We start from the raw sequence: 25,441 nt of genomic DNA, 5'->3' as shown, positions 1-25,441 counted from the left end.
TTGAAGTATGTCAGAGAACAATATGTGAGGCTTCTGGGTACAAAAATCACAACAGTAAGCAGTCTAATTTCCCAAAATGCCCAGAATTTTGTATAATTTTCTCACAAATCTTGATGCAATATGCAATAGACTATTTTTGTGCATAATTCCCTTATCCTGAGCTGGGATTAGGCAGAAAGCTATGCAATATTCAATTTATGCATTATAATGTGATACAATAAGGTATTTTCAACTGTAGCATGACGACAGATTCACAGAAGATACTCTCGAATCGTACTAACGTGACTAGAGCAAGATTAAAAAGGTGAAAAATCTTGAAGTACGAATGACCGAGATCTCAAGTTCCTAGCGTTCTCGGGGATCCGGACCATCAGTATGGCGAATGTCTGCACAAAGGCACTCTTGACCAGAAAGGCATGGAACGACTTGCAACACGACGGAAAGGCACGTCAAAAGGACATTTATCGCCACCAGGACAGCATCCAGCGAATCGAGGACACAAAGGAGAACTCCTGTTTGAGGCTTTGCCCCGTTGACAGGTCATCATTGATACTGGCCGTCCATGTCATTGATCAAGACGCGGAGAAGTACAGTGACAAATAGAAAAGAAAAAAAAACAACACGCGCAAGGTTCAAAGACAAAAAAGCATTGAATTGACAACGTAATGAGGTGTCATCTACGTTCCATCGTCTCTGATGTGTGCTTCAGTCCAGTGGACACTAGACCCTGCAATGTTCGACTAATAATTTTTGCAGCTTCTACGACGTCGCCAGCTACTTCCACACCATTCGCCGCGAAGGACCAAGGCGAAACACCCTGTCCTTCGGCCTGCTGCTTAAGCAACCCAGGACCAGACCCAGCGGACAACATAATGGCGGCCTTCAGCGCGTCAATCTCGTTCACGACTTCCAAACCAACCGAACGTGCCCAAACTACTGGTGGGAGTGACGTCCCATATAACTTGTGCAATTTGTCCACCGCTGATAACAGCTTATGATTTTCGAAGTATCGTCCGCGTGCATAAGGCAATAAGGCGGTCCGTGAACCTGAAAATATCAAATTACGGGGTCAGTTGTAAACGAATTTTGCATAGGTACTTACCAACGTCACCGCCAACAAGGACAGCAGAACAAATGCAGTCAGCAAGAGCTTGCGCATCTCCCAGGCCCATATTAAGGCCCTGGCCAGCAAGGGGGTGTATAGTGTGTCCGGCATCACCAAGTAATGCGATCCGACTCCCACGTTCGTCCTCTCCAATGTAGCTATCCGCATGGGACATACGTAAAGGGAAAGACGCTACTGTACCGGGTTGAATAGAAGTAATGACCGGTGGAACCAGTTCAGTATCGTCTGGCGGGATCCCAGCAATTTCAGATACATGAGAGGAATAAGCCGAATGCTGGTCAATGTCATGTGAGCGCTCCCTCCATCGAATCTCCTCTAATATTGATTCAGCAGTGAGATTTTGCTGCTCTTCAAGGAGTAATCGATGAAGATGCCGAATAGAAATCCCTGGGAGCCTGAAAGCGGCATTGATCATATACGTAAGTATCTTTGGGTCAACAGACGTCAGTGCTGCAGCCAAGGCAGGCTTTGTCGACCAGACAAAGGAGGATGCGGTTGGCGATAAAGGTAGAAAGGCAATGGGCCCCGTTGGAAGAAAACGTTGATAGGCTGTTGTGTTTGGGCTCTGAAGTCCATTCAAGCGCGGAGCATGGAAAAGTGTCGCGACTATGGCTCGCGTATCATATGCCCAGCCATATGAATCAATACCGGCGTAGGATCGGACAGGCGAATTAGGGCCATCAGCCCCGACCTGAAAATAAATTTAGAACACAAAATACAAGCCAGTGAATTTGGCATTACTAACGAGTAATCTGGCACGCAGAGCTTCACCGTTCGAGGTACGAACAATAGGCCACCCGGCGTTCTCTGTATCTTTCTCTATATTGCTGACTTTGGTATTGTCGATGATCTCTACTCCGCCAACATCATCCAGGCTTTGGATGAGCGCCCGCTGAAGATTCAGATTTTCTGTCATGGTGGCCATGTAAGGAGGCAGCCCATTCCCAGTTGAAAAACCAATTTCATTCGCAGTGAAATTAATGCGAGCATCAGAGATACCATCCCATACCTACAATTCGAGGGAGGTATTCAACGACTGCCTGAGTTACTGAGGAAACTGAAGAACCTGCATCTCTTCAATACGTGTCACCCGAGTCTCATCAACTCTATTCCAAGCACCAGTTCCTAATCTTATGTTAGCAAACTTACAGGTAGTTTGGATAGATGCATACCGACAAGGAATTGCCTCGACGCGTTTGTTCGAGAACTGACACGGTTTGAGAATGTTCCCTCTGGCATACTCCATTGTCGGACACGGCTGAGATCACTCGCTTCTATTAGAGCTATTCGTAATGATTCTCTAACAGGCTTGTGAGATACTGGATTGCAAATGTCAGCGTCATTCAGAGCTCTAAGTACGAAGTCGACCTACCCAGAGCATTAGCAAATGCAAGACCTGCTGGTCCGCCTCCAACAATAACAATGTCACAATCTTGAACATCATTCTTCGAGGCTTCTATTGTTGCATATTTTCTCCTTCTGCAAGTAAAGCACGTTTGTACGCGTTGAATAGCTTTAAGGCGCGGAGTTCTTGCAGCCAGAAGAGGTCGCATGTCATAGCAGGTGGCAAGACGCACACGTCGATCACTTCGCGGAACGGATTTTCTTGCTTCAAACTTACTTTATTCTACTGGCCTACAAGCTTGAAGGATAGCTTTCTCGTCTGTTGCAGCGTCCCGGCTGTTTCGCGATAAAATACCAGATCCTTATCTCTTTCATCTCGTATATTGAAAAAAGAAGAAGCGATTTCCAAGGACGTGATGCATACAAACTACGTGCCATACACAAAACTCTTCCTACACGACGTACACTCGCTTGCTCTTCTAGCAAATGGACATATTCAAGTCCTAGACTCTTCGTAAGGTTTAAAAGCTCCTATGCGGCCTTTTATCTCTCATAAGCCTCCCAGAACGGGTTCTATCCGTCATTCAACAACGACAAATGCAGAATTGTCAGAGAAAGTTCAGAAGTCCGGTCAAATTGTCGCAGCAGCCGTAGACGAAGGCTTCAAGTACCTTGTCACAGCGACCGGTGATAAATCCATAAGGACATGGGAAGTGGAAGGATTGAGAGTCGTGAGTGAAAGGTGTGTCTGTCTTTTCAATTTATCCTAGCTATTTCCGGGACGCAAATCAATTAACAAAATATCTATGATCTTAGAGAAGCACTAAAAAAGCCAACAGACATTTGTCTTACGCGTGATGCAGAAACGATTCTGGTTTCTGATAAGTTCGGAGACGTCCATAGGTTAGTATCTCTGCATCTGCATACAACACCAGCGCGGGCTATATTGACAGTTGGTATCCGGAGGTATCCATTACTTGCTTCAGGCAAGAAAGACGTCGAGGCAGAGGCTTCATTACTCCAAAAATCAGATAGTATGGTACCTTCAAAGCGTCGTGTCGATGAAAGCCTACTACTAGGACACGTCTCGCTCTTAACCACCCTCCTTCTCACAAAAGACGAGAAATACATCATCACGGCAGACAGAGACGAGCACATCCGAGTAAGTTGGTATCCCGAAGCTTACACCATCGAACGATTTTGTCTCGGGCACAAAAAGTTAGTTTTACACGTAATGCAAGCGTGTGTGTTTTTCATTAACGATCATTGATATTAGATTCGTTTCGGCTCTCCATATACCTACATGGGACCACTCCTTACTTATCTCAGGTGGTGGAGACCCAGAACTCAAAATATGGAATTGGATGGAAGGATCACTAATTCACAACATCCCAATCACCGATTTAGTCAAGCCATTCGTTAAAGTCATCCGTAGAAGACCTGCGCGTGGCGAAGGCGGAAGTGACGCAGAAGGTGAAGGAAGTTCTACTAAACTAAGCTCAAGGGCTAGGCGAAGAAATAAGAAGAGACAAGTTAAGGGAAAGGTGATTGTAGAACCTGAAACTCAGTCGGATGCCGAAGAAGAAAAAGATACGAGGGATAAAAAGGACGACATGCAAGTAGACGAGCAGGAACCCGACGAGTCTGCGAATGGTAGCAAACCGGAACCGCCAAGCGAAGAGACTGCACCCCTCCTAGCCATCCAGAAAATATCCACCTTCGAGTCTAGCTCAAGCAGATTCATAATCTTCTCAGCACATGGGTAAGACGTCAGCGCTATCTGTATACTTGATTAAAATAACCTTTCATTACAGTGCCACAGCACTATTCTATTGCAACTTCCCGACCTCTTCGGATGAATCACCAAAAGTTCAATCCGTTGCCCTTAATCACCCAGTTCTGGACTTCACTCCATGGTCAAACGAGAATGAGATATGGGTAGCAGTTGACGGCAACCGATCGGAAACGGCTTCCTCAATTCCGACTAGTGGGGAATTTATCAAAATTGTGAAGATTGTAGATAGTGAGGTGAGCCCACCCACATATCAAATTCACGAGGTAACGTCACTAACCATCTGTAAAGCTCGTCCTAAGCGATGCCAGTTCACACCAAGCATTAGCGAATTCATTGAACACGACTAATCGTTTGGAAGGTGTGTTTCATGTGGCATTTCCCCGCCCGAGAGATCCGCAACTAACATCGCCATAGTATCACAAGATTCGCTTAAGGTCGTCGACCTCTACTCTGCCCTAGTCGTCCTCCCGAAAAATATAGACGCCGATCATAACGCAATGGACGACGAGGCATTACTGTCAGAGGCGAACTCAGGTCAACTCACTGGGAAGGAGCTGGGACGTCTGAAGTCAAAGAAAGCTGTTCTAGCCCACCAGGCGGTAATATCAAACAAGCGAGAGCAGAGTGGCACTCCCGTCAATGATCGGGATCTTAAGAGGCAAAAAAGCGAGTCTGAAGCAGGCTGACAAATCGAATTTGGATGGTTATGAAGAGCGAGTTAGTGAGTGTATGCTAGTTGTGACTAGTGAGTGACCAAATCCTAGAGGTACAATATCAAAATACAGAACCAAAGCGAACGAGAACATGCAAGAAACTGGGGAGATGTGTCCGGCTGTACGTTTTCACAGTTGTTTCTCTGTCCGGTGAACTTTCGGCTGGTCGAACAGAACAATAAACGACCCAGGGTTGGGATTGGCATCCGATAGCAGCACATCGGAATGAGACAAAAGCTCCTTTTCGATCAGAGGCTTCAGAACTGGCACTCCACCTTTGCTGTGCAGACCTCGACCGGTGATGATTTCTGTCCGATCCGCTTCCAGGTCTCTACAAAAGTCCAGATGGATCCGTGTGAGCATAACAGCTTCGTCTGCCATTTGTCCGTGGAGGTCCAATCTTGAGAGACCGGCAGTATTGTGTGCATCATAGCTCGGATTTGCATATTCAAATAACATGCAAAGTAATGCATCTTTGAGCTTGTGGTATTCTTCCAACAGTTCAGTGGCGCGGCGGCGCATTTCATGGGCTATTTTGAGAGGCGCTGGAACGTATGCAGGCGAGAATGGTGAAATCGAAGATCCCCCATCCGAGTGACGGCGACCTCGCTTTGCAGATTCCAGAGAAGTACTGCCTGACTCAATTGCAGGTCGGAGTAGATCAGCGTTGTCGACACACTGCGATGAGCTCACTCGCGAACCAACGAAAGGCGCTCTAACTGCATGTGATAGAGCTCTCTTCTTTGGCTGCACTGCTCCTAAATGATTAGTTTGCAACTCATTATCCCACCCATCTTTCTCAACACACATGGCCAGCATGCCCGAAGACTTCGAAAGCACATGGACTTGCATTTGTTCCGCATCTTCACTTATACTTGGATCTGCGTGGCTGTCCGGCCTGGTGCTGCGATCAGAGACATGATCAACAAGGCTGTTCGGATTCACGCCGTTTGCAGGAGCACGTCGTTGGTCAAGAGAATAGGGAGTAGGTTCCGCAGCAACAAGTGTTTTGTCTTGGTCTTCGACCAGCGATCCGGTCGCCTTCACAACTGTCCGAAAGCCCGTCGGCACTTTATTGCACAGCTCGTCATCGCGGCTATGGAGCTCGACTTGCGCATACATCGAACCAACGTCGCTATCAATTTTACTGGCTTGAATGTGGAGCATCTCAGATGTTAATAAACCTAGAGAAGATAGACAAGGCGGTGCAATAATATTGTCGCGCTCCGATCGAGGAACCGAGTAATCAAGCGTAGAAACGACTTTCTCCGGATGTTCCATAGCACCTGTTGATTGAGCGTTGAAGGTCTCCCGTGGTGTATTCGCGTCTCCGTTCAAATGGCAAGAGTCCGTGTTTCCAGAAGCACTGATTTTGTCGGTGGGATCATTAACCGGCCATAAGATACTCGGATCCCGCTTGTCTGAAGCTTTCAAGGAGCTAGCTACCTCACATTTACGGGTGACAGGATCAAAGGTGAAATAACGATTACCAGTAGAAATCAGCGATCAGTCAAAGATCTTCAAGTGGCGGTGGGTGGCTTACTCGTCTGAAGAAGCGAATCTTCTGCTCCGTCACTTGACTGCCTGCCGGAAACCTCATGTGCGCTGACGTCTCGGTATTCCGCCGTGAATTCAAATGCAAAGCGCCCATTTGTGGATTGAGGAACCCCGCCAGAAAAAGAAGTAGAATCTCTAATTCCTTCGTCACCTTCCATCATGGCAGCAAATTGGTCGGTAAATGCGTTGACATCGTGTACGAGCTGCTTGATGGCTTCATACGTTTCGCGAGCATGTAAACTCAAACCAAGAGCAAGAGTGGCAGCAGCAAACTTTGATACGAGTAAACCGGAGTCTGACTGGCATATTGTTTGAACGTACTCGGTGACCAGAGGTGGCATAGATAATGCATCAGTAAAAACGACAAGAGCAAGTTGACACCCCAAGGTTTCCATCGCTTGAACGCTGATTTTGCGAAGGGTGTATATGGTGGCTGAAGGCAATAAGCGTATTTCGTTGAGAAATTAGCTAATAAAAGACATGTCGGTCAGGATTGAAACAAGTGAGAGTTGGCTTCTACCCTCAACCACCAATATCCCAAGTACTGTGGCGGACCATTTGACCACAATATCTTGTGAAAGAGATCAAAGGCGCGTGCAGAGAATGTTTCATCCAGTATTCACAGAAGCGGGAACGATTGGATGGATGAACAAAAGCTTGCTATTTACAGAAATCAAGAAAGCGTATGCCGTGAAGGTCGCATAACGGCCAACGTATTAAAGAAGCAATGTGGATAAACACGAAAGGAAAGGAGTCCAAAAGTCCCGTCAGACGCGGAGAGTAATAAGCAAGACGTAAATACGGATTCGAGATCCAGATATGAAACGAAGTCTCAAGGAAGTATTGGGGTGAAACAGGAAGGTTGTCCATTCTAAGCAAATCGCTTCACGTCAACGGCCAACTGCGAAATCTACGACAATGCATCCTTCATTCTTCTCATGCACTCCGGCTACGATGCCACCTGTCCCCGATAACATTGATAGGATCGCAGGTCTGATCCTCGAACCCCCTTGCTGGCTATGTGATCCTCTCCCGACAATGAGCATCGTCTTGTCCGCTCTGGCGGCCCGGCAAGCAACAAGATGGTCTCGAGCATAAGCCATAGCTTCCTCAACATGTAAACCATGCAAGTCACATTTCGATAGTCGCCTTGCAGTAAAATACTGAGGATTATTGGCTGAGAATATCTCCTGAGCAGCAAGAGCGTTATATCTCCTGGCATTCTCATCATGGTGCTTTCCTTGCTCGCTCAGCTGAGAAAGGGAGAGTTCAACAGGCAGTCGTATAGATTTCGGATAAGGCTTACTTGTTTGGCTTCCGCTTTTCTTCCCATTTTGAAAGCTTTCTTCGAATTCTCAAAAGCGTTCTTACGTAGTCTAGCTTCTTGTAAAGCCAGTTCCCGATAGTGCATTCCGGGCCCTTCCGGAGGGCGGGGAGAGAGTCCATATTTCTCGTATCCAAGTTCCCATTCGTCAGGATTTTCTTCGAGGTAGTTTATCGTATGTCTCCGTAGTCTTTCATGTAACTCATCGTCCTCAGATGAGACCCTTCCGGGACTCTGAACGATTCGTTGGGAATTTGAGTCTGAACAAATTACGTCAAGAGAAGTTTCTGATTATTACATCCAATAGCACTTACCATGATAATGATGCGGGACATTGCCGTTTGAACTACGATGACCAGATCCGGAACTCGTCCGACCTGTTGACTCAATACCTTCCCCATGGTGAACATGAGATATCGAATCCGGTTCATCATGAGTATCTGGTATAGTTGTTACCCATCAGTAAAACTGGACACCAACTGAACCTAAACGCTAAAGTTTCTCCTGGAATCCGTTTTATACGCACCATGGAAGAGCAATATACGAGAAGAATGTTCTGAATCGTCATGATAGGCATGGGAGCTGTGAGATGTCCCAGAATAATTTGGTTGTGTCTGAGCTCTTGAGTGCAACAGTCTGTCCGTTTCTCCGTGTTGGTTGCGCTCATGCGACGAATGGCTGTCCTGGCTCCCTGGGCTTAAGGACTTTGCGTGCTTGTGATGATGATGGTGATGATGGTGGTGACGATGATGGTCACGATCCTCGTGCTGTTCAGCGGAAGAACACTTCCCCGTAGTCGAATGCACCTCTTCAGACTGCACAGTAGCCTCGTGTCGCCCGACGGTACGGGTATTCGGCTCAGCGCTAGACTGTTCATCTGGTGCTCGGGAGTGTCCTCTGCGTCTCCAGACTCTCCAGCTCACTAAAGATACGAGCAGCACGGCAGACACGGCCGAGAGTGCAACCGTCCGCGCGTCTCTGAGCTCTGAAGAGACCAACACCATGACGGTCGGAGGCGAAGACGCGCGGACTCTTCACATCGAAGTATTTGAGCAGGAAGCCACTAGTGAATAAATTAAAGTTAATCGTCGGCGATACGATCGACGCGACCCTTTTCTGGAACCGGCTAATCATCTCCGTCTGACCAGCTTCGTGTTGTGTAACAGATTCATTCTCGCTTTACTCAGACACAGCAATGAAGGACCAGATTGATACGCCGTCAATCTCGTTCCCCGTATTTCAAGTTGAAGGCGGGACATCCTAACTAAAAATATCTCAGCGCTTGGATAGGTCAGCCAGTCACTATCGATACACCGTGCCCAACAATGCGCATTCATCGTGTCTGAGGCAAAGCCTATCTGACGCTCACTTAACAGTTATGAAGAGCTTCCATGTATTTAATTCATGAGCTCCAGGAACTTGCGTCAGGAAGTGCTAAAGGGGTGAAACGACTTCTGCCGCCGGCCCGGCGCCTCCTCACGGAAAAGGGAGATTTAAAGTCAGTCGCTCGAGCGAAAATACGGCCGACCCTGCTATATATAATTGCAACTACGAACGCCATCGCACTTTTCCTCGCAAGATCATGGAGTTCCAAAACTTAGCTAAGGCTGTCGCATCAATACCACACGTTGGCCAGGTCCTGGCAGTCATGCTAACAGTTGCTGTTGGCATCTACGAAGAGTTGAAGGTGAGCTTCCATCTTCGGAAGCGTTCGCACAATACTGATCATATTTGATAGACTCTTGATTCAAAGCTTGAGGCACAGAAAAGGCTCGGCGAGGATGCCAACTTCATCATCAGCACTATAGCCATGCATAGCAAAACCCTAAAGGCTAAAGATCAGAACTACTTACGACTATTGGCGAGGCAACTTCAGCAAGTCGAAAAGTATGTAGCAACACTATAAACTGTCAAGGGAACTTCCACACTAAATAAACTTGCTTTAGAGTCGCCAAGGACATTCAGAGGCATATATGGGAGGCATCCGGTGCACGGGAGAGGCACATACGCAAATATGGAAAGCTTCCTGCAAATGTATATGATGCATTAACAGAGCCTGCAAAAGTTCATGTCCTAAAACAGCAACTTGAGGAGGCCAAAACACAGCTCCTGGTAAAGAACATGTAATAATATCTCTACACTAAATTCACTCACAGAAAAGGCAGACCGACTTCACATTCCTTAAAATGATGGAAGGAGATGGGTCGGGATCTGAACCACCACCAGTCTATGCTGAAACCTTTGAGGAGGAAGAGAAAGAGCCAGAACCCAAAGCATTTGGGCCGGTCAGATGGGTCAGCATGAAGGAGTTCGTGGCCAGTCCGGGACTAAACAATTTGATGGTGCCCGTTTGCCAATCATCGGAGACCGAAGATGGCGTGGTGTGGTATATCGCACGCGTACCGCATGTTGTATGTATCTGTTTTTAAACCATTACGACGTTGTCGTAACTGACTTTACAATAACAGGGTGGCATTCGTAAGGGTAATTCATTCTCTAGCACCCGCTTTGACTAATGCCTACCCTTCCAGAACCCGGAAAATTCAGCCCAGGACGTGGAACTTTCTTTGGCTTCAAAAGAGAATCTCTACCTACAAAAGACCTCAATTACGACATACTGATTGCGGATCCTGGGACCGTACAATGGGAACGCACGTCTGGACGGTTCTCAGAGGAACAGCTCTGTTCTCGTCCCGTCACGAGCTGCCGTGAAAATGACGGTACTGAGCTCGTGATCGCTCGTGCATTAGCAAGGGAACACATGCACATCGATATCTTCGGGAAAATGTTTCTTCAACCAGGGAAGGCAAGCCCGAAGCTTGACGGAGCATATGTTATCGCAGGCGAAAAGGAAGTTAAAGTCAAGGTGCGTGGTTTTCCCGGCAAAAGCCCTTAAATATAAATTGTATGCTGATGTATGTCTATCGCAGGAATACGAGGTCCTTGTGTATGCAAAGCCAAGAAAGAAGCTCATCTTATAGCCTATCTGTTCGATTCTAATCATTTAAACTAGCATCGGCAATTCTCTAGTATGAAGTTGAAATTTTCATGTATTTGTAGACTGATATGTTATCACAACAGTAATACGGTTCTGTCTACTAGTGCTTGAGGCATCAGAGCCAATCAAGTGGCCGACGACTTCACATGCAAAGCTCACAGACAGACCGAACAACGTGGAATGAGGTCGACTATTGAAGAAGTGAAGACACGTTCGTGGGCAATGAGTAAAGATCGCAAAACCTACAGAAAAGGCGCTGCCTCTTTCCGTTTCTACAATTTTGAACGGAATTATAACTCGATTCTGTAACTCTACTAGTACTCTACTGCAGGAACTGCTGTTTTCACGCAGACCTTGATGCTCCATCACTTTGAACAGTCACATGAGCGTCTTTTTTAAACTTCAAGATACGAGCACTCAAAAAATATCTCAGTACCTGAAGTCAGCTGGATCCAAACTCTTGAGCCACATTGCTAAACGAGTACTCAACGTGTACGAAGCAAAATCTGATACTGATCTGACGCTCATTCCCCCATTGCATGACAGGCTTCCAAGCACCAAAACATGAGTTTCAGCGTCTCATGCTCTGATACATACGAAGGGATCAATGCCCTTTACCCGCCACTGCTCCACACAGAAATACTTAAAGGCAGAATCGACCCCCAATTCATGTTATAGAACTTATCTCCTATAACTCACACAAAGTACCTTGAGTAGCCTTTACTCACAAAAGTATGGATCTTAGTGACCTTCCTGGTGCTGCTGCCTCTTCAGTCCCACATGCTGGACCAATCTTGGCTGTCATGATTGCAATCGGCACACAAGTCTACAATGAATACAAGGTTGGATTCCATTCTGTACAAGGAGTTCCACAGCTTTATTAATTATGTACTCTTTAACAGGCTCTTGACGCGAAATTTGAAGTACAGAAAGGCCTTTATGAGAATGCAACGCATACTCTCGGTCTTATTGCTTTGCTCAGAAAGAACTTGACTGCACATAATTCACTTGTGTCAAAACGGTTGACAGGACTGCTTAATCAAGCTGAAAGGTTAGTGTAAAATTATATTAGTCTCATGGGGGTAATAGTGATAATCTACATGAATATTATTTTAGAATTGCTAATGAAATCCAGATACACGTTGCAGAGGTGTCACAGGCACGGGAGAGGCACATACGCAAATATGGAACGTTCCCTGCCAATCTGTATGAAGCGGTTGTAGAGCCCTCTAAAGTGCATGGCTTAAGGAAGCAGCTTGACGAAGCAAAGCATCAGCTTGCAGTAAGCAAAACCTTTATTACCTTTGACATGAAAATACTCATGGAACATCCAGATGGATCTTGCATTGCTTAGTCATTGCAAGGGAGTTGGAGTAGAGTCAAAACTGCCACCACCTTATAGTGAAGGCTCTGAAGAGGATCTAGGGAAGGCAGAAATTAAAGCATTTGAGCCAGTGTGGTGGGTAAACGGGAAGGAGTTTCTTGGTAATCCAGAGAAGTGCAAGGATCTGGTACCTCTTGGAAGTAAGGAAGAAACTGAAGGCAATGTACTGTGGTACATTGCACGTATCCCACACATTGTATGTCTCATTTTTCTGAATATATTACAATGGTTTTTCTGATTATCTTCACAATAATAGCATGGTATTCGTAAGTGCATGACCCTTTTGTCTTCAAGGCTGATCAATCGACCCACACTCTTCCAGAACCTGGGAAATTCAGTCCTGAACGAGGAGCTTACTTTGGGTATAAAATGGAAGCACTTCCCGCTGAAGGCTTCAACTATGAAGTCCTTGTTGCAGAGCCAGGAGCCGTAGACTGGGAGCGCACTTCTGGCAAGTTTTCAAAGGGGAATATTCGTCGTGCTCCCGTTAAAGGCTGTTGTGAAAATCGCGGAACAGAGCTCGTGATAGCCCGTGCTTGGGCCCGAGAACATATGCGCACAGGAATTTTCAAGGAGAAATACCTTCAAGTAGGCAAGGCGAGCCCACGTCTTGAAGGAGCGTATGTGACAGCAGGCAGAAAAGAGAAACAAGTCAACGTGTGTTAGACCTACTGCTTGACAGGTATTACTTGCTGACTTTCACCTCACGCAGGAATACGAAGTCCTTGTGTATGCGTAATGCTTAACGTCCAGCATTGAAGTTCTTATTTAGTGTAACTTGTGTGTCTTACTTTTTCGTGTTCTCTCTACTTTTTTTTTGCCTTTCCATTGTATTCTGCGTCATTTGTAAGAAGCTGGTATTCTTCGTGTATTTGTACATTTTTATATGCATTGATGTGTTGTATAACTACGAGTTTTATGATGATTAAATGTCGAGGATAACCATCAATGCGCATTACTTACTAGCAGTATCATTGGCGGGGAAAAATATGGTGCCTTTGGACTGCAAGGTCGTTAACAACTAATAAAGTGAAGAACTTTTGAAATTAAATGCGCTTTCCTAATCCGTTCTTTACAGCTCTTCTATGACAGGCCGTGGCTTGGTCCTCACGCGTTCCTTAGAGGCAGAAGTCCTTAACTCGGACGATGGATCCTCGCTAGCCTGAACAAACTGTTGTCCCTCCACTTCCACAGATCGTGCTCGAGCTGAAACCTCTGCGCTGAAAGCAGCAAGGAGTTGCGCAGGGAGAGATGCAATCAGTGCAGCGTAAAAGCGCAATTTATGTGACGCTGGCGTCTCCTTAGCCACTCCGCCTCGTATTGTAAACAACGTAATCAAGTCTGAAAGAGCTAGCAGCGCGTCTCGCTGAGGTGTCTCCTCCAAGCCGCTAGAACTTCGTGTGATTGAGGACTCGACCACCGTTACTCGTCGAGGAGCGAGGAGTCGGGCAGCATCTCGTAACAACACGACGAAAGATGTTCTGCCTGTCTTTTGGCTCCCAACTAGTCTCTGCCACGAATCCGTGACGACGTCGTCCATTGAAACGAAAAGCGTTGTCGACCGTTTATCAACAAGGAATGGTGCCAATTCGCGCATAAGTTGACGAGCCGAACTCTTTTCATCTTCATCTCTCAATGCAGAAAGCGGAGAGATTCCCAGATGTCGGGTGACGTATGCGTATGCAATACTAGAGAAAGATTTATTAACAATGTAGTATTATCCAATAAAATTCAAATACGCACAAAACAGCGCATATATTGTACAATAACGGAGGTCCCGTATGTGGGCCCGATGTACGGCTGAGGAGAGCATCGGGTATGATCTCCATTTTTGGCCGTTCCCCGTACTTCTGGGTTCTACTAGTCCGCACGTCCTCGTCTAGAGGTACATCAGGGGCCAGCCACCATGGTAGAATAATATCAGCCTCAAGTCCTGCGCTACGAAGGAACTCTTGTGCAGACGTAGAAGTAGGATCTCGGAACTTATTCATGAAATCTTTTCGCTCTTCTGGTGTCAGAGCATTCCAAATATCTGAAGCCGATGCGGATTCTAGGATGAATGCCCTGAGTAAGGGTCATACCAGATCATAAGCTACGAAAGAAATACCAATATCAATACTCCCAAGCCTCTCAGCAAGGTCATCCCCATCTTCGTCCTCCTCATCCTCACCACCTCCCTCCATCCCACCCTCCTCCTCAAACTTCCTCAACATCTCCAACATCCTTCTCCTCTCCTCCATACTCGCCGAAGGCTGAGTCCGAATCTCCGACTCCAGCTCACGTTTATAAAACACCTCCGAACATTGCGCATGTTCATTCGACCGGAAACAAGTTAAAGAGCAATATGGTATATTGCACGATGGACAGGTATATCGTGATACCTGTCTGTGGCATCTGCGATTAAAAAGAAGTCGAAAATGTGAGAAGAGTCAAAGAGTAGGAAGATGAGGAATGCCCTGACTACATTCCGCAGGTCGCTTTATCAGCAGCTTCCTCAGTACTTATATCTTTGTACAGAATTGAAGGCATTTTATTTTCCTTCCTTCGAATAGGCGGTGGAGGTTAATGTTGAAGGTGTATGAAACTTTACAAGACGTCAGTCCTTTGGCGTTGCTAATCTCGAATGGTCACGTGCGCCAGTCCTTGATTCATTAATATCTCACTTTAAGAGAACGCTTGTCTTAATATCTGCCACACAGTAATGCCAATAAAGTTCTTCGCAAGTTGAAATTAAATTATTATGCATCTAATACAGATCTTTACCAACTTCCCAAGTAAGTAAACAAAGTAAACAAAAAAAAATCGAAAAAAAATAAGAGAGAGCGACGAAAGCCACAACAGCAGCAACTTCAAAAACAATAATACAAAAAAGCTTGGAGAGCAAAAGCGACACCAAACCCAAACCTAAATACTCATACTGCCTGGGTCATCTCCATAGGCAACTGACTATATCCCTTCGTATCCTTCCCCCCTCGCACACGTGCACGTATTTCACTCCAAACGTCTGCAATAAACCGATTCGCGCTCTGTATCATCGTCTCGCCAGGTCTCTCCTCTCCGGGCATGACGCTACTCTCAGGTCTCCTCCACCACCTCAACGTTAGACTACTGCTGACGACACTCACACTCGAGAACGCCATCATCGCACCTGCCATCATAGGGTGAAGATGCAATCCGAATGGGAGGAAGATACCCATGGCGAGTGGGATACCGAAGACGTTGTAGATGCATGCCCAGACGAGATTTCGTCGGATAACGCTGTAAATTGAGCGGGAGAGATGGAGAGCTGCGACAACGTCGAGAAGGTCGGAGCGCATGAGGACGATGTCGGCTGCTTCGACAGCGACAGAAGTTCCTGAAGAGAGTGCAATGCCAACGTCGGCAGCGACAAGAGCTGGGGAGTCGTTTATGCCATCGCCAACCTGCAATTGTTCAAGCATTTAATATAAGACATAGCCAGAGACAGAGGGAAGGAATTTACCATTGCTACCCCTCCCTTGTCCCTCTCCATCAGCTCACCAACAACCTTCGCTTTACCCTTCGGACTCATTCTCGCCCAAACACCCTCTGGGTTAATACCTACTTCCTTGGCAATCGCAATAGCGGTCGTACGCCCATCACCAGTCATCATGTTTACTTCAATACCCATATCATGAAGCGCCTTAATTGCACGTGCAGAAGACGCCTTAGGTACATCAGATAACGACATGGCAAGGATAGGTCGAGCATGCGCGGATGATTTCTGAGCTGCGGAAGCTGAGCTTGCAAGGCTAACGAAAATAACCGTGCGTCCTTGCTCCTCTTCTCGTTCAGCGAAAGATGCGAGCTCCGCCGGAAGATGTGTCTCGTCGTACTCGGACTGCGAGACGAACTTGGCTGTTCCAACAAGCACAGTGTAGTACATGCTGGATCCTGCAAGCGTTATAGTCGATCTTACACCTGCACCAGTGACACTTTCGAACGTGACAATGTTCACCTCTGGGACATTTGATAATGATTTTGCAACGAGGTCCTTTCCGTACGTAGCTGCTGCCTTCGCAAGTGGATGTTCGGATCGCGCTTCGGCTGCGGCGACCATCGAGAGCACTGCAGCACGAGAAGTTACTCCATCCGCGCAAAGCGTCGAAAGCGGTTGCTCATCAAATTTGCCAGGTTTGGTTGCATCCGCATGTGCATCAGACTCAAACCCTGAGGGAACCCATGCCAACGCGACAACTTGGAGCTTGCCTTCCGTCACCGTACCGGTCTTGTCGAGAACAATCCGACGAATACTCCTGCTCGCCTCCAAAGCTCGACCACCCTTGATCAGAATTCCGTTCTGGGCACCGACACCAGTGCCGACCATGATGGCAGTCGGCGTGCTCAGACCCAACGCACAGGGGCAGGCAACAACTACAACAGAAATGCACAACTTCAGACAGACAGCAAGTTTACTCGTTCCGTGCATATGGAATATCACAGGGAGGTTCATGTCCGGTACGACGTGTGAGATGATCATCCATCCGACAAACGTGATTAGCGCAAGTGAAACGACAGTGGGGACGAAGAATCCTGCAACTCTGTCTGCAAACGCTTGAATAGGTGCCTTGCTCGTCTGCGCATCCTCGACAAGCTTGACTATCTGCGCTAGAGCAGTATCCTTGCCCGCGCGAGTGACTTGCATATCGAATGTTCCAAGTCCGTTAACGGTCCCGCCGATGACGTTATCACCAACTTGTTTCACAACCGGAACTGGCTCTCCGGTAACGGCACTCTCATCAATGCTCGAAGAACCACGGATAACAGTTCCGTCCGCAGGAACTTTGTCACCAGGCACGAGTTTGACAATATCGCCGGGTTGTAATAGCTCTGTCGCAATTCGTTTCTCTTGCGTACACTCTGGATCAGTGTAAATTGTGGCCATGCTTGGACTGAGGGCCATGAGGTCTGTGAGAGCTGCACTCGTCTTTCCTTTGGCCTTGTTCTCGAGGTACCGTCCGAGAGAAACAAACATGATAAGCATAGTGCTTGTGTCAAAGAAGACGGAAGGCCTGTCATCGGGATCACTGCTGAACGCTGCGCAAACCATGGCAAATACAGAATAAGAATAAGCCGCCGTCGTGCCAATAGTCACCAAGACATCCATAGTAGCGGATCCGTGCTTTAACGCCTTGAACGAGTTCTTGTAGAATTTCTTCCCAAGCCAGAACTGAACAGGTGTCGTCAGAATAAGCGATAACACGTCGCCCAGATAAATGCCAGTAGCAATCTTGTAGTCTGCTATCCATCGAAGGAATGAGATGTGTTTGAATATCATGCCGATAAAGAAGACGGGGACCGCGAATGCGAACGACGTCCAAAACCGTGCTCGCCATTCCTGAATTTCTTTCGAACGGGTCAAAGAGCGGAGCTGGGTTGCGTCCTCATGATCCGATACAACAGCGTCAAAGCCCATGTCTTCTATTCGTTCGACCATCTCTCGCGGACTGATGAGTACCCGGTCGAATTCGATTTGTGCAGTTTCTGTTGTTAGCGATACTGCTACTTTCGAGACACCCGGCACAGACGATAGACCAGTTTCTATTGTGTTGGTGCAAGCGGAGCATGTCATCCCGAATATTCGTAGTGTAATAGTATCAGTCCGACTTGGAGGGATAAGAGTTGCATCAAAACCCATGTCGTTTATTTCCTAGATGTGACAATTGTTGTAAATACTCCTGATTAAATTAGATAAATATTTGGCCTACCTCGACGACCTTCTCGACTGTCCATATTGATGGGTCGAACTCAACGACACCACGCTCAGCTAGCAGAGCCACTTTCACGGAGTGTATCCCATCCCGGCCTCGCAGCATGCCTTCGATGGACTAAGAGATGCATAGATTTCTAAGTACGATTTGATCGATCACAATCGGCGGAAGCAACGCACCTCAACACAAGCACCGCACGTCATTCCCTCAATCCGGAGATCACATTTCTCTACCTCCATTCCGCCCTTCTGCTCAGCGAGTAAAGACTTGTCCTCAGCCTCTGGGAGATGTACGTTCGATGCAAAGGCCGCAGACAGCGGTGTCTTTGCCAGCAGGTTGCTGAAAGCAGTAGTAATCACAGACATGGCGGGCGGCCGTAAGGGTTGACTTATGAGCTAAAGTGGGATTGCCCGTCCACCAGAAGGGAGAGAGAGGATGCTAACAGCGGAATGATATGCGTATGGACCGGCCGACGCTCGTGCGAGAAAGAGACACGTAGGAGGAGGTTAAGGTACCGCACGGTGAGAACGGGGAACGAATGACTGATTGAACCGCGGCTTATTCAGAATTCAGACACCGGGCGGTAAAAGGTGGCACCGCAACAAAGAATGAAGGCAAAAACAAAAAAACAGAAGATAGGTCTGAAGGCGCCTGCGCAGTGGGGTTTCTGGCTGCCTGTCGCACGACCTTTTGTATCCGCCGACGGTTGCTGACAGCGACGACGGCCACGCTCGCTATTCGCAGACGAGCAATCAGAAACGGGCCCTGTCGAGTTTGGCGGTCCGTCGCTCGGTTGCACATGGGAAATCATCGCCGACATGCGCTGACTAAGCACTTCCGTCTCACCGATTTATGAGCCTTTTATGCTCCTCTACTGACAGACATTTCTTGTTGCTTTTAATTCGAATTTATTGTGCACTTGGTAAATCTTCAAGCCTACACTCTTCGCTGGGAACAGTCCGCAATGCGTCTTGATGAGGTGATTACAGGTTTTGTTTCACTGGACCCACACAACGTTCCGACTGAGCAGCCGACGGAGGCCGAATAAGGCACACGGGCCGTCGAAACATTGAAATCTCACAGAAAACTCTACGCGGTTTGTTTGAATTTCCGGATTGCTTATTGACCCCGTAATACAAAACTTGTCCTACTTGTGATCACGTCGACAACCTAAACCGCTTTTCACTGATAGAGAATACTGTCCTTCATAACATTTGGAGCTGCCTGCGAGTGCAGAAGCCTCTCACGACCGACATCTGTTACAAATGGAGAATGCGGAACCCGTTGTTCAATCTGATAAACATAGGAAATGAGTTCTGGACTAGGCCGCCAACGCCTCGGTCTCCAGGCGACAATTTCGGAAGTCCGACTAAATGCCTCAAGATGTCGTGGGAGTACATGACCGCGCTGTATAAATATAGACGTATACTTAGGAGCGAGAAAAGGATTACTGAAGGCATCAGGCACTTTCATCTGCATAGTTCACACCCGACTTCGGAAGCAAGTACTTGCATTAAGCCTGCATACGATTATACTGTACAGTTGGCTCTGTTTAAGCACACATATACAGTAACCAGCCTAAGCCTTACAGTCTTCTTGTTTAAACACGTCTCTTCTGGCCAACTGCATGAACAAAACTCCATGTAACTAATGATGCTTTGCATCATGCTATACCTTGTCTCATATAAATAACAATTATATTCAGCTCAGCAATCAAAATAACAGAAAATCTAAATTTTGGCTTTTGGGACGTATCTGAGCCCGACTGCACTCTGCCCAAGTCTACTTCCCTTTAATCAGCTCTCTCACATCCCTTTTCCACTCTTCCAACTCTGCTCCCCACCCACCAATCCTCCTCATCCGCCCACCCATGTGCACGCCCTCCACACGCAAACGTTCTGCACACCTGCGCTTAACCGGAATATGGTTGGTGATGGACCACCAAATTATGCTGTCTCGAGAGAAGAACACCTCGGAGAAGCGTTCGTCACAGCCTGGTGCACAGCTGTCGGTGATTCTGAAGAGGCGTAGGAAAGTGCGTTTGAGGAGGCGGGGGAAGTAGAGAAGGAAAGGAGTGTCGAGCCCTAGTTGTACGGTATTTTATCGACAGGTAACGCATCGTATCGAACAGAAGCGAATACCAGAAACATATGCAATCGAGTGAGCATGCAAGATACAATGGAGGACACATACATATAATATCTGTTGCACAGTCCATTTGTCCCCTTAGGCGCTTGTTATAATTCCCATCAACGACCCATCCACGCGGACATGCCTCAGACGAAAGTGCTGCAGTGACTTTAGCGTTGAACTCGTCATTTTGTGATTCTCTCCAGCCTGGTAGCCAGAAGAGTCGGTCGAAATGGATGACAGGGAGGTTTAACATTGCCCCAAGCTCGTCTGCCAGCGTGGACTACATTTGACCAGGAACGCCAGGGGGCAATGCATCACTGCACCTTTAGGTGTTTGCTATACTTCACAAGATGGAGCATAACTTACCTTCCCGGCACCTTATTTGATCATTCCACAAGCTCTCAGTCAACGACACATTACGATAAATAAATTGTTAAATCAACCACACCACTGTTCCCGACGATATGCACTCTATACACTCCAGACCCGTCACCTTTCAACGGTGGAATCGTAGCATTTCGCATGTTGGTCTGTACACTCGTCGGGTCGGACATCATGGAGGTAACAGGGTAAGGCGGGGACGTGCAAAATCCGCCTTCATCGCATCTTGTTAAAGCTTTGGGAAAACAACATTCGGTACCGAAATGACCCTGAGTCAATTCCTTTGTACATATTTGGCTCGTCCAAATAAAACCAAAGACTCGGAAACAAATTTGGACCACACCCATTCGTTTCTTGTACTGCATTGTCAACTCGCAATTTACCGTTGCCCTTCAAGCGTTAGGGTCTTCTCCCTGTAAGTTGCTGTAAAGTACACTCTACCTTTGCAGCATTCATTTAACTTGTACTAGTTTTCCGTGTTCACAAGATTGTATCTCTCACGCAGAGACGCTTGATTCGGACGTACGGCACTTGCCATCATGAGAACAATTTACAATTAGCATTTTGACATTGAAAACTTTACTTGCACTTTGTCAATATAATGCCCATGTAGATTTTTATGCAGTCTTTGGAGTCGGAACTGCAGGTGGAAAATAATTTTTTTAACGAAAGCTAGCAAAGAAGCTGGTAAGGCTAGAAGATAAAACGTATTGGAATACTGGTGAAGAAAAGTGGTACAGCATATGCATCAAAGGAATCGACTGGATTCTCAAAAGGGTATTTCAAACGACGAATGAGACAAAAATTCAGGGCACGAGAAATCATCAAATGCTATATCCATGCCTGACAAAAGGGCGTCGAGATAAAGCGCATTGAAACCCAGGTCCATAAGAGGGGCATGGCTCTCGAGTCCAACACCGGCAGCGGAAAAGTCGGTGCTAGGGACAAGGTATTGGGACGAAGCGTATGCTTGTTCTTCGGGGATTAGGGCATAATGTTCCGCTGGACTTCCCCAATTGAGCAAGCTAGGAGGGATAGCGTGCGTCGGCTGCGGCGCCGAAAGCGAGACCGATCCCTTGTAATCCTGCAGATGACATGAGTAAGCCTTTTACATAGGAAAGAATTATTGCAGTAAAATGCAAGCTCACAGGTGAAGTATGACTCGGCGGAAGATAAGAGTCTGTCGTCGACTTCAGCGTGCTCGTTTGGCACGCCTTCTTCGACCTGCTCCTCCTCTTCTTCACAGGTTCTCTAGGTCCCTCAATCTCAAATCGGATCTTCTCCTCCTCCGCCATCTTGAAGAATACAGCACGATCCGACGGGGTCAACTTCGTCTTCCATACTTCTGCGACATAGCGCGACACATCATTCTGGTGAACTATCTCTGGAGGAACCCGCTTGTTTGCAATGTAATATGATCGAAACAGGATGAATGCGTTGGGCGACCGACGTTTCCTAGATACTGGAGGAGCATGGAGTCGTTCGGATGCGCGGGTATTAACAGGATTAATAGAACTCGAAGATCCGAGTTGAACCGCAGAGGTACGAGGGTTCATTGTACCTATAAAGTACTTAGACAGTGCTGCAAAGTGTACACAACGCGCAACACGTACCCATGTCATTCACGAACATCACTTCGCCATAAGCAGACGCACGAATCGGAGACATAGCGGTTCAGAGCGTTCAAGTTCAAATTCGCAAAGTCGAGCGGGACTTGGGGATGCATACTGGACTTGCATTGTCGCGCTTTTGAAGCTACGGAGACAGTGGAAGTATACTCAAAGTATGGATACTCGAAAAGGCAGGACATCGCGTTATAATCACCATGCTGCTTTACTGGTCCAAAAAAGGAAGACCCTCGATGATTGTCACACACGTGTTGGCCAATTGTAGTCTAGCCAGTATTCTTATCCGAGCCTATGTAATCATGCTAAGCTTGCCATTATTCTAAGTAATTTTGCATCTGTATTTCGAATGCTTTATTCTTACTTCGTTAAGGAAGTTCGTTTGAGGTCATAAAACTCGATGCCGCCTTCACTCAACACATTTACATGAATACACTTTCAAAATCTTTTATATTCTCCACCACCACCACCACGTCCAACGACTACCTCTCCACCAACCACCACCAAACGAACTACTATACTACCTACTTGAAACACATGCAAATGCAGTTGATGCAAATGATATAGATGATGCAGTTGGATGCAAAAATGACCAAACCAAAAAAACACAGGAAGCGAAAAAACTCAAAAAAGAGGGGGGAATGTATGCAAGGATAGGGTAGATTCAGATGAGGGTGTAGGTTTAGAGAAGGAAAAGGGAAATGCAAAGACCGATTGTGACGAATGCTAACGGGGGTTGAACCCGAGGTGAGCTAAAGTAAGAAACAAGAAGAAAATTTCTAAGTATACAATTCATTTATCTGTGTTAATCGTCAATCGGTCCTTTCGTGTCATGTAACCAAGAGTCGAAGTGGTTTCGCAATCCAATCGAGTAAATTCCAGGGACGGGGGAGCGAGCGAGCGTGTCAAATCGTCGCGTCAAAATCAAAGTCAGAGAAGAATGAATTAATCGTTATCAATGAACGCCATTAATAGTAATAGCGGCAACATCAGAGGTTGAGCTCTGCTGTTTCTGGTAAGTTTCGCCAGCGAGTAAGAAAGGCTTAAAGATCCCGTCTACGTCTTTAAAGTCATTATGCACCACGTTAACGAGGAAAGCCGTATCCATAAGGTCCGCAATTAACTGTCTCGAGGTAGACCCAGGTTCGTACATATTCGCCCATTGACGTCCAAGTTCGAAAGCTTCGTCCTTCCACGCCATGAAGCTAACAGCCTCAACAATCGTCGGCTGTACAATCTCCTTCCCAGGGAACACACCCCACGTCACAGCATTCGGCCCATCAGAATGCGTATTCGTCCTCAAGTCTCCCCTCTTATTAATCGCATAATACGTAATCAACGGGTCTCGTTCAATATGCACCAGCAGCGCAGCGAGTAACTCAGGTTGCACGAAGAACTCAAGGTACGCTTTTTGATAGACGTATCCATTTGACGGACCCCAACCGTGGACTTTATCTGTTGAGGGTGCACCGTTGACTGCTGGTTGGGAGTTGATCGTGAGGAAACCGAGGGCGTTCATTTTTGCTAGTTGGGACCTGATGACGCTCGTTTCTGGGGAGGGTTTCTCATCTGACCATGGAAGTGCGGGTAGGTCCGAATTACAGAAACGTGAGAAGAGGTCTGCGACGTCCGAAAATGTCGTTGGAGTGCCCCAGATCTTGAGACCTTCCTCTCTCTAAGCAGTGATCCATTAGTCAATCGAAAAGAGAAGTCAAATTGTAAAAGGATCATACCGTCTGCTTTATCCAAACACCATAACCGTCGAGTTCGCCGAACGCAGGACTACGTGAGTCACCGAACCGACCGTTAGGGTACTCGTCCCAGTTTTCTGTACGTGCAAGGTATGATTTGGTCCTGTTTGCCCAGAAAATAGGCCGGATCGTCTCTTGTCGCCTGTTCGGTGTAAGACTCTGTAGTGAAGTTATAAAAATTTAGAACGTGAAGAGTATCTGTGTGGACGAAGATGCGCACCTGGCGCCACGGCAGGGGCTTGATAGTCTCCACGCGAGGAACGAGGTTGAGCTCTTCCAGCAGCATCTTAGTCGCCTTCTCCAAATTCATAGTATAGAAATGCAACCCTCGAATAGCAAGGTCCTCCTCCCTAAGTATCCGCTTGCACATCTCCGCAACAAGCTTCGTCCCAATCGCACGAACCTTCTCGTCATCATTCTTATGGGGCTCGAGCAGATCCATGAAATGTTGAGGTATAATAGTCTTCGCGAGACTAGTCGCACGCATGAACCCATTCCACGTCTGAATAGGTGCGATACCAGGAACGATAGGAATCGTAATCCCCGCTGCACGGACAGCCCGAACCCAATCAACGAAAATCTCCACATCATAGAACATCTGTGTGAAAATGAAATTCACGCCAGCCTCGATCTTCTCCCTCAAGCACTTCATCTCGAACTCGATTTCTTCGGGTGGGAGGAGCATGTGTTGTGGAAAACCTGCGACAGCAATGTCGAAGTAGTCACCGTATTCCTTCCGAATATGTTTTACCAGGTCGATACCGTGGACGAAGCCACCCTCCGTTGCCTCCCATTCGTCCTTACCCATTGGAGGGTCGCCACGCAAAGCGAGTATGTTCCGACATCCGTGTTGCTTAGCGTCCTGTACAACGCAATCAGCATTAGCTAGGTCAGACGCTCGACAGAGGAATGGTGACACACCCTGAGTGCAATATCGACCTTCTCCTTCGGCATGTTCGTACAAGTCAAGTGCATGCATGTCTCGATACCGATGAGACCCTGACATGTCTTGACCATCTCAGAGGTCAAGTCCGACGTACGACCACCAGCGTTCCTGCATACATGCAGCTCTTCAGCACTCCACTGCTCAAATTCCCAAGCACAAGAGTAGCACACACCATGTAATGTCAATGAATTCCGGCCCAAGCGCACGCATGCGCTCAATACGGTCCAGCAAATTTTGTAAACCCTGTACATTAATGTTCAATCAATACCTCGAATTTACTTCAATAGATGACAGACTCACCTGCGCAGTGCGAGGGGGAAAGTACTCAAAGGACCACCATACTCTATCCTCTCTAGTGGCCCGTTCTATCTTTTGAGTGATCTTCATGATGGTGGACGGAGGCAAAGGAGGGTGGGGCGGCGACTAAGCGACCGGATTTGAGAGAGGAGCGCCTCGTTGTCGGCAGTCGTCCGATTTTTTTTTCTATGTAAAGAGCCTCGCAGGCTGATTGCTGATGCCAGAAGGCAAATCTCCTCACTGCTGGTATTACGTACTCAACCACCCACGTCGTCGTCGGATCTCGTCGCCGATATGACTATAATAATAAAAGCACACACGCACACAAAAGCACATTG

The 25,441-nt window shown here is 47.1% G+C and overlaps 10 protein-coding genes across 10 annotated transcripts; 3 read left to right on the top strand and 7 right to left on the bottom strand.

The window, feature by feature from the left end:
- Positions 1-582: 582 nt before the first annotated feature.
- On the bottom strand, positions 583-2,685 carry FOMMEDRAFT_16018 (ubiquinone biosynthesis hydrox). The gene is made up of 6 exons (XM_007261209.1): positions 2,499-2,685; positions 2,299-2,445; positions 2,193-2,251; positions 1,872-2,135; positions 1,103-1,817; positions 583-1,047 (listed from the first exon to the last, which is right to left on the bottom strand). The coding sequence occupies exons 1-6, from the start codon at positions 2,677-2,679 to the stop codon at positions 674-676; spliced, it is 1,740 nt and encodes a 579-aa protein (XP_007261271.1). The 5' UTR covers positions 2,680-2,685; the 3' UTR covers positions 583-673.
- A 201-nt stretch (positions 2,686-2,886) lies between these two features.
- On the top strand, positions 2,887-4,951 carry FOMMEDRAFT_164318 (uncharacterized protein; the record flags this gene model as incomplete). The annotated part of the gene is made up of 7 exons (XM_007261208.1): positions 2,887-2,984; positions 3,036-3,212; positions 3,287-3,688; positions 3,747-4,232; positions 4,285-4,498; positions 4,554-4,623; positions 4,680-4,951. 7 exons carry the CDS (start codon positions 2,887-2,889, stop codon positions 4,949-4,951), a joined length of 1,719 nt encoding a protein of 572 aa, XP_007261270.1.
- Positions 4,952-6,973: 2,022 nt separating this feature from the next.
- Positions 6,974-8,889, bottom strand: FOMMEDRAFT_16017 (uncharacterized protein). Its single transcript, XM_007261207.1, has 3 exons — positions 8,174-8,889; positions 7,842-8,119; positions 6,974-7,788 (listed from the first exon to the last, which is right to left on the bottom strand). Exons 2-3 carry the CDS (start codon positions 7,944-7,946, stop codon positions 7,426-7,428), a joined length of 468 nt encoding a protein of 155 aa, XP_007261269.1. The 5' UTR covers positions 7,947-8,119; positions 8,174-8,889; the 3' UTR covers positions 6,974-7,425.
- Positions 8,890-9,441: 552 nt separating this feature from the next.
- On the top strand, positions 9,442-10,840 carry FOMMEDRAFT_24724 (uncharacterized protein; the record flags this gene model as incomplete). Its single annotated transcript, XM_007261206.1, has 7 exons — positions 9,442-9,546; positions 9,598-9,746; positions 9,806-9,971; positions 10,016-10,270; positions 10,328-10,343; positions 10,391-10,725; positions 10,790-10,840. 7 exons carry the CDS (start codon positions 9,442-9,444, stop codon positions 10,838-10,840), a joined length of 1,077 nt encoding a protein of 358 aa, XP_007261268.1.
- A 751-nt stretch (positions 10,841-11,591) lies between these two features.
- On the top strand, positions 11,592-12,980 carry FOMMEDRAFT_149831 (uncharacterized protein; the record flags this gene model as incomplete). The annotated part of the gene is made up of 7 exons (XM_007261205.1): positions 11,592-11,699; positions 11,760-11,908; positions 11,974-12,139; positions 12,192-12,437; positions 12,498-12,507; positions 12,564-12,898; positions 12,954-12,980. The coding sequence occupies 7 exons, from the start codon at positions 11,592-11,594 to the stop codon at positions 12,978-12,980; spliced, it is 1,041 nt and encodes a 346-aa protein (XP_007261267.1).
- Positions 12,981-13,092: 112 nt separating this feature from the next.
- FOMMEDRAFT_137674 (uncharacterized protein) lies at positions 13,093-14,426 on the bottom strand (the record flags this gene model as incomplete). Its single annotated transcript, XM_007261204.1, has 4 exons — positions 13,093-13,148; positions 13,205-13,929; positions 13,985-14,291; positions 14,349-14,426. Coding segments are annotated over 3 exons (1,001 nt in total), but the record flags the coding sequence as incomplete, so codon positions are not given.
- Positions 14,427-14,953: 527 nt separating this feature from the next.
- FOMMEDRAFT_143771 (copper P-type ATPase CtaA) lies at positions 14,954-18,406 on the bottom strand. Its single transcript, XM_007261203.1, has 4 exons — positions 18,150-18,406; positions 17,968-18,087; positions 15,723-17,909; positions 14,954-15,663 (listed from the first exon to the last, which is right to left on the bottom strand). Exons 1-4 carry the CDS (start codon positions 18,333-18,335, stop codon positions 15,154-15,156), a joined length of 3,003 nt encoding a protein of 1,000 aa, XP_007261265.1. The 5' UTR covers positions 18,336-18,406; the 3' UTR covers positions 14,954-15,153.
- A 1,258-nt stretch (positions 18,407-19,664) lies between these two features.
- On the bottom strand, positions 19,665-20,670 carry FOMMEDRAFT_16011 (uncharacterized protein). The gene is made up of 4 exons (XM_007261202.1): positions 20,552-20,670; positions 20,470-20,480; positions 20,164-20,383; positions 19,665-20,054 (listed from the first exon to the last, which is right to left on the bottom strand). Exons 1-4 carry the CDS (start codon positions 20,655-20,657, stop codon positions 19,753-19,755), a joined length of 639 nt encoding a protein of 212 aa, XP_007261264.1. The 5' UTR covers positions 20,658-20,670; the 3' UTR covers positions 19,665-19,752.
- A 583-nt stretch (positions 20,671-21,253) lies between these two features.
- Positions 21,254-22,040, bottom strand: FOMMEDRAFT_24719 (uncharacterized protein; the record flags this gene model as incomplete). Its single annotated transcript, XM_007261201.1, has 2 exons — positions 21,254-21,568; positions 21,633-22,040. The coding sequence occupies 2 exons, from the start codon at positions 22,038-22,040 to the stop codon at positions 21,254-21,256; spliced, it is 723 nt and encodes a 240-aa protein (XP_007261263.1).
- Positions 22,041-22,747: 707 nt separating this feature from the next.
- Positions 22,748-25,279, bottom strand: FOMMEDRAFT_100481 (methylenetetrahydrofolate reduct). Its single transcript, XM_007261200.1, has 6 exons — positions 25,107-25,279; positions 24,979-25,049; positions 24,782-24,914; positions 24,081-24,722; positions 23,843-24,019; positions 22,748-23,784 (listed from the first exon to the last, which is right to left on the bottom strand). Exons 1-6 carry the CDS (start codon positions 25,191-25,193, stop codon positions 23,065-23,067), a joined length of 1,830 nt encoding a protein of 609 aa, XP_007261262.1. The 5' UTR covers positions 25,194-25,279; the 3' UTR covers positions 22,748-23,064.
- Between the last annotated feature and the right edge of the window lie 162 nt (positions 25,280-25,441).

Source organism: Fomitiporia mediterranea, assembly GCF_000271605.1.
Source record: "Fomitiporia mediterranea MF3/22 unplaced genomic scaffold FOMMEscaffold_1, whole genome shotgun sequence".
Taxonomy (NCBI): domain Eukaryota; kingdom Fungi; phylum Basidiomycota; class Agaricomycetes; order Hymenochaetales; family Hymenochaetaceae; genus Fomitiporia; species Fomitiporia mediterranea.
Note: the sequence above shows the minus strand (reverse complement) of the source record. Positions and strands in the feature narration are given on the sequence as shown.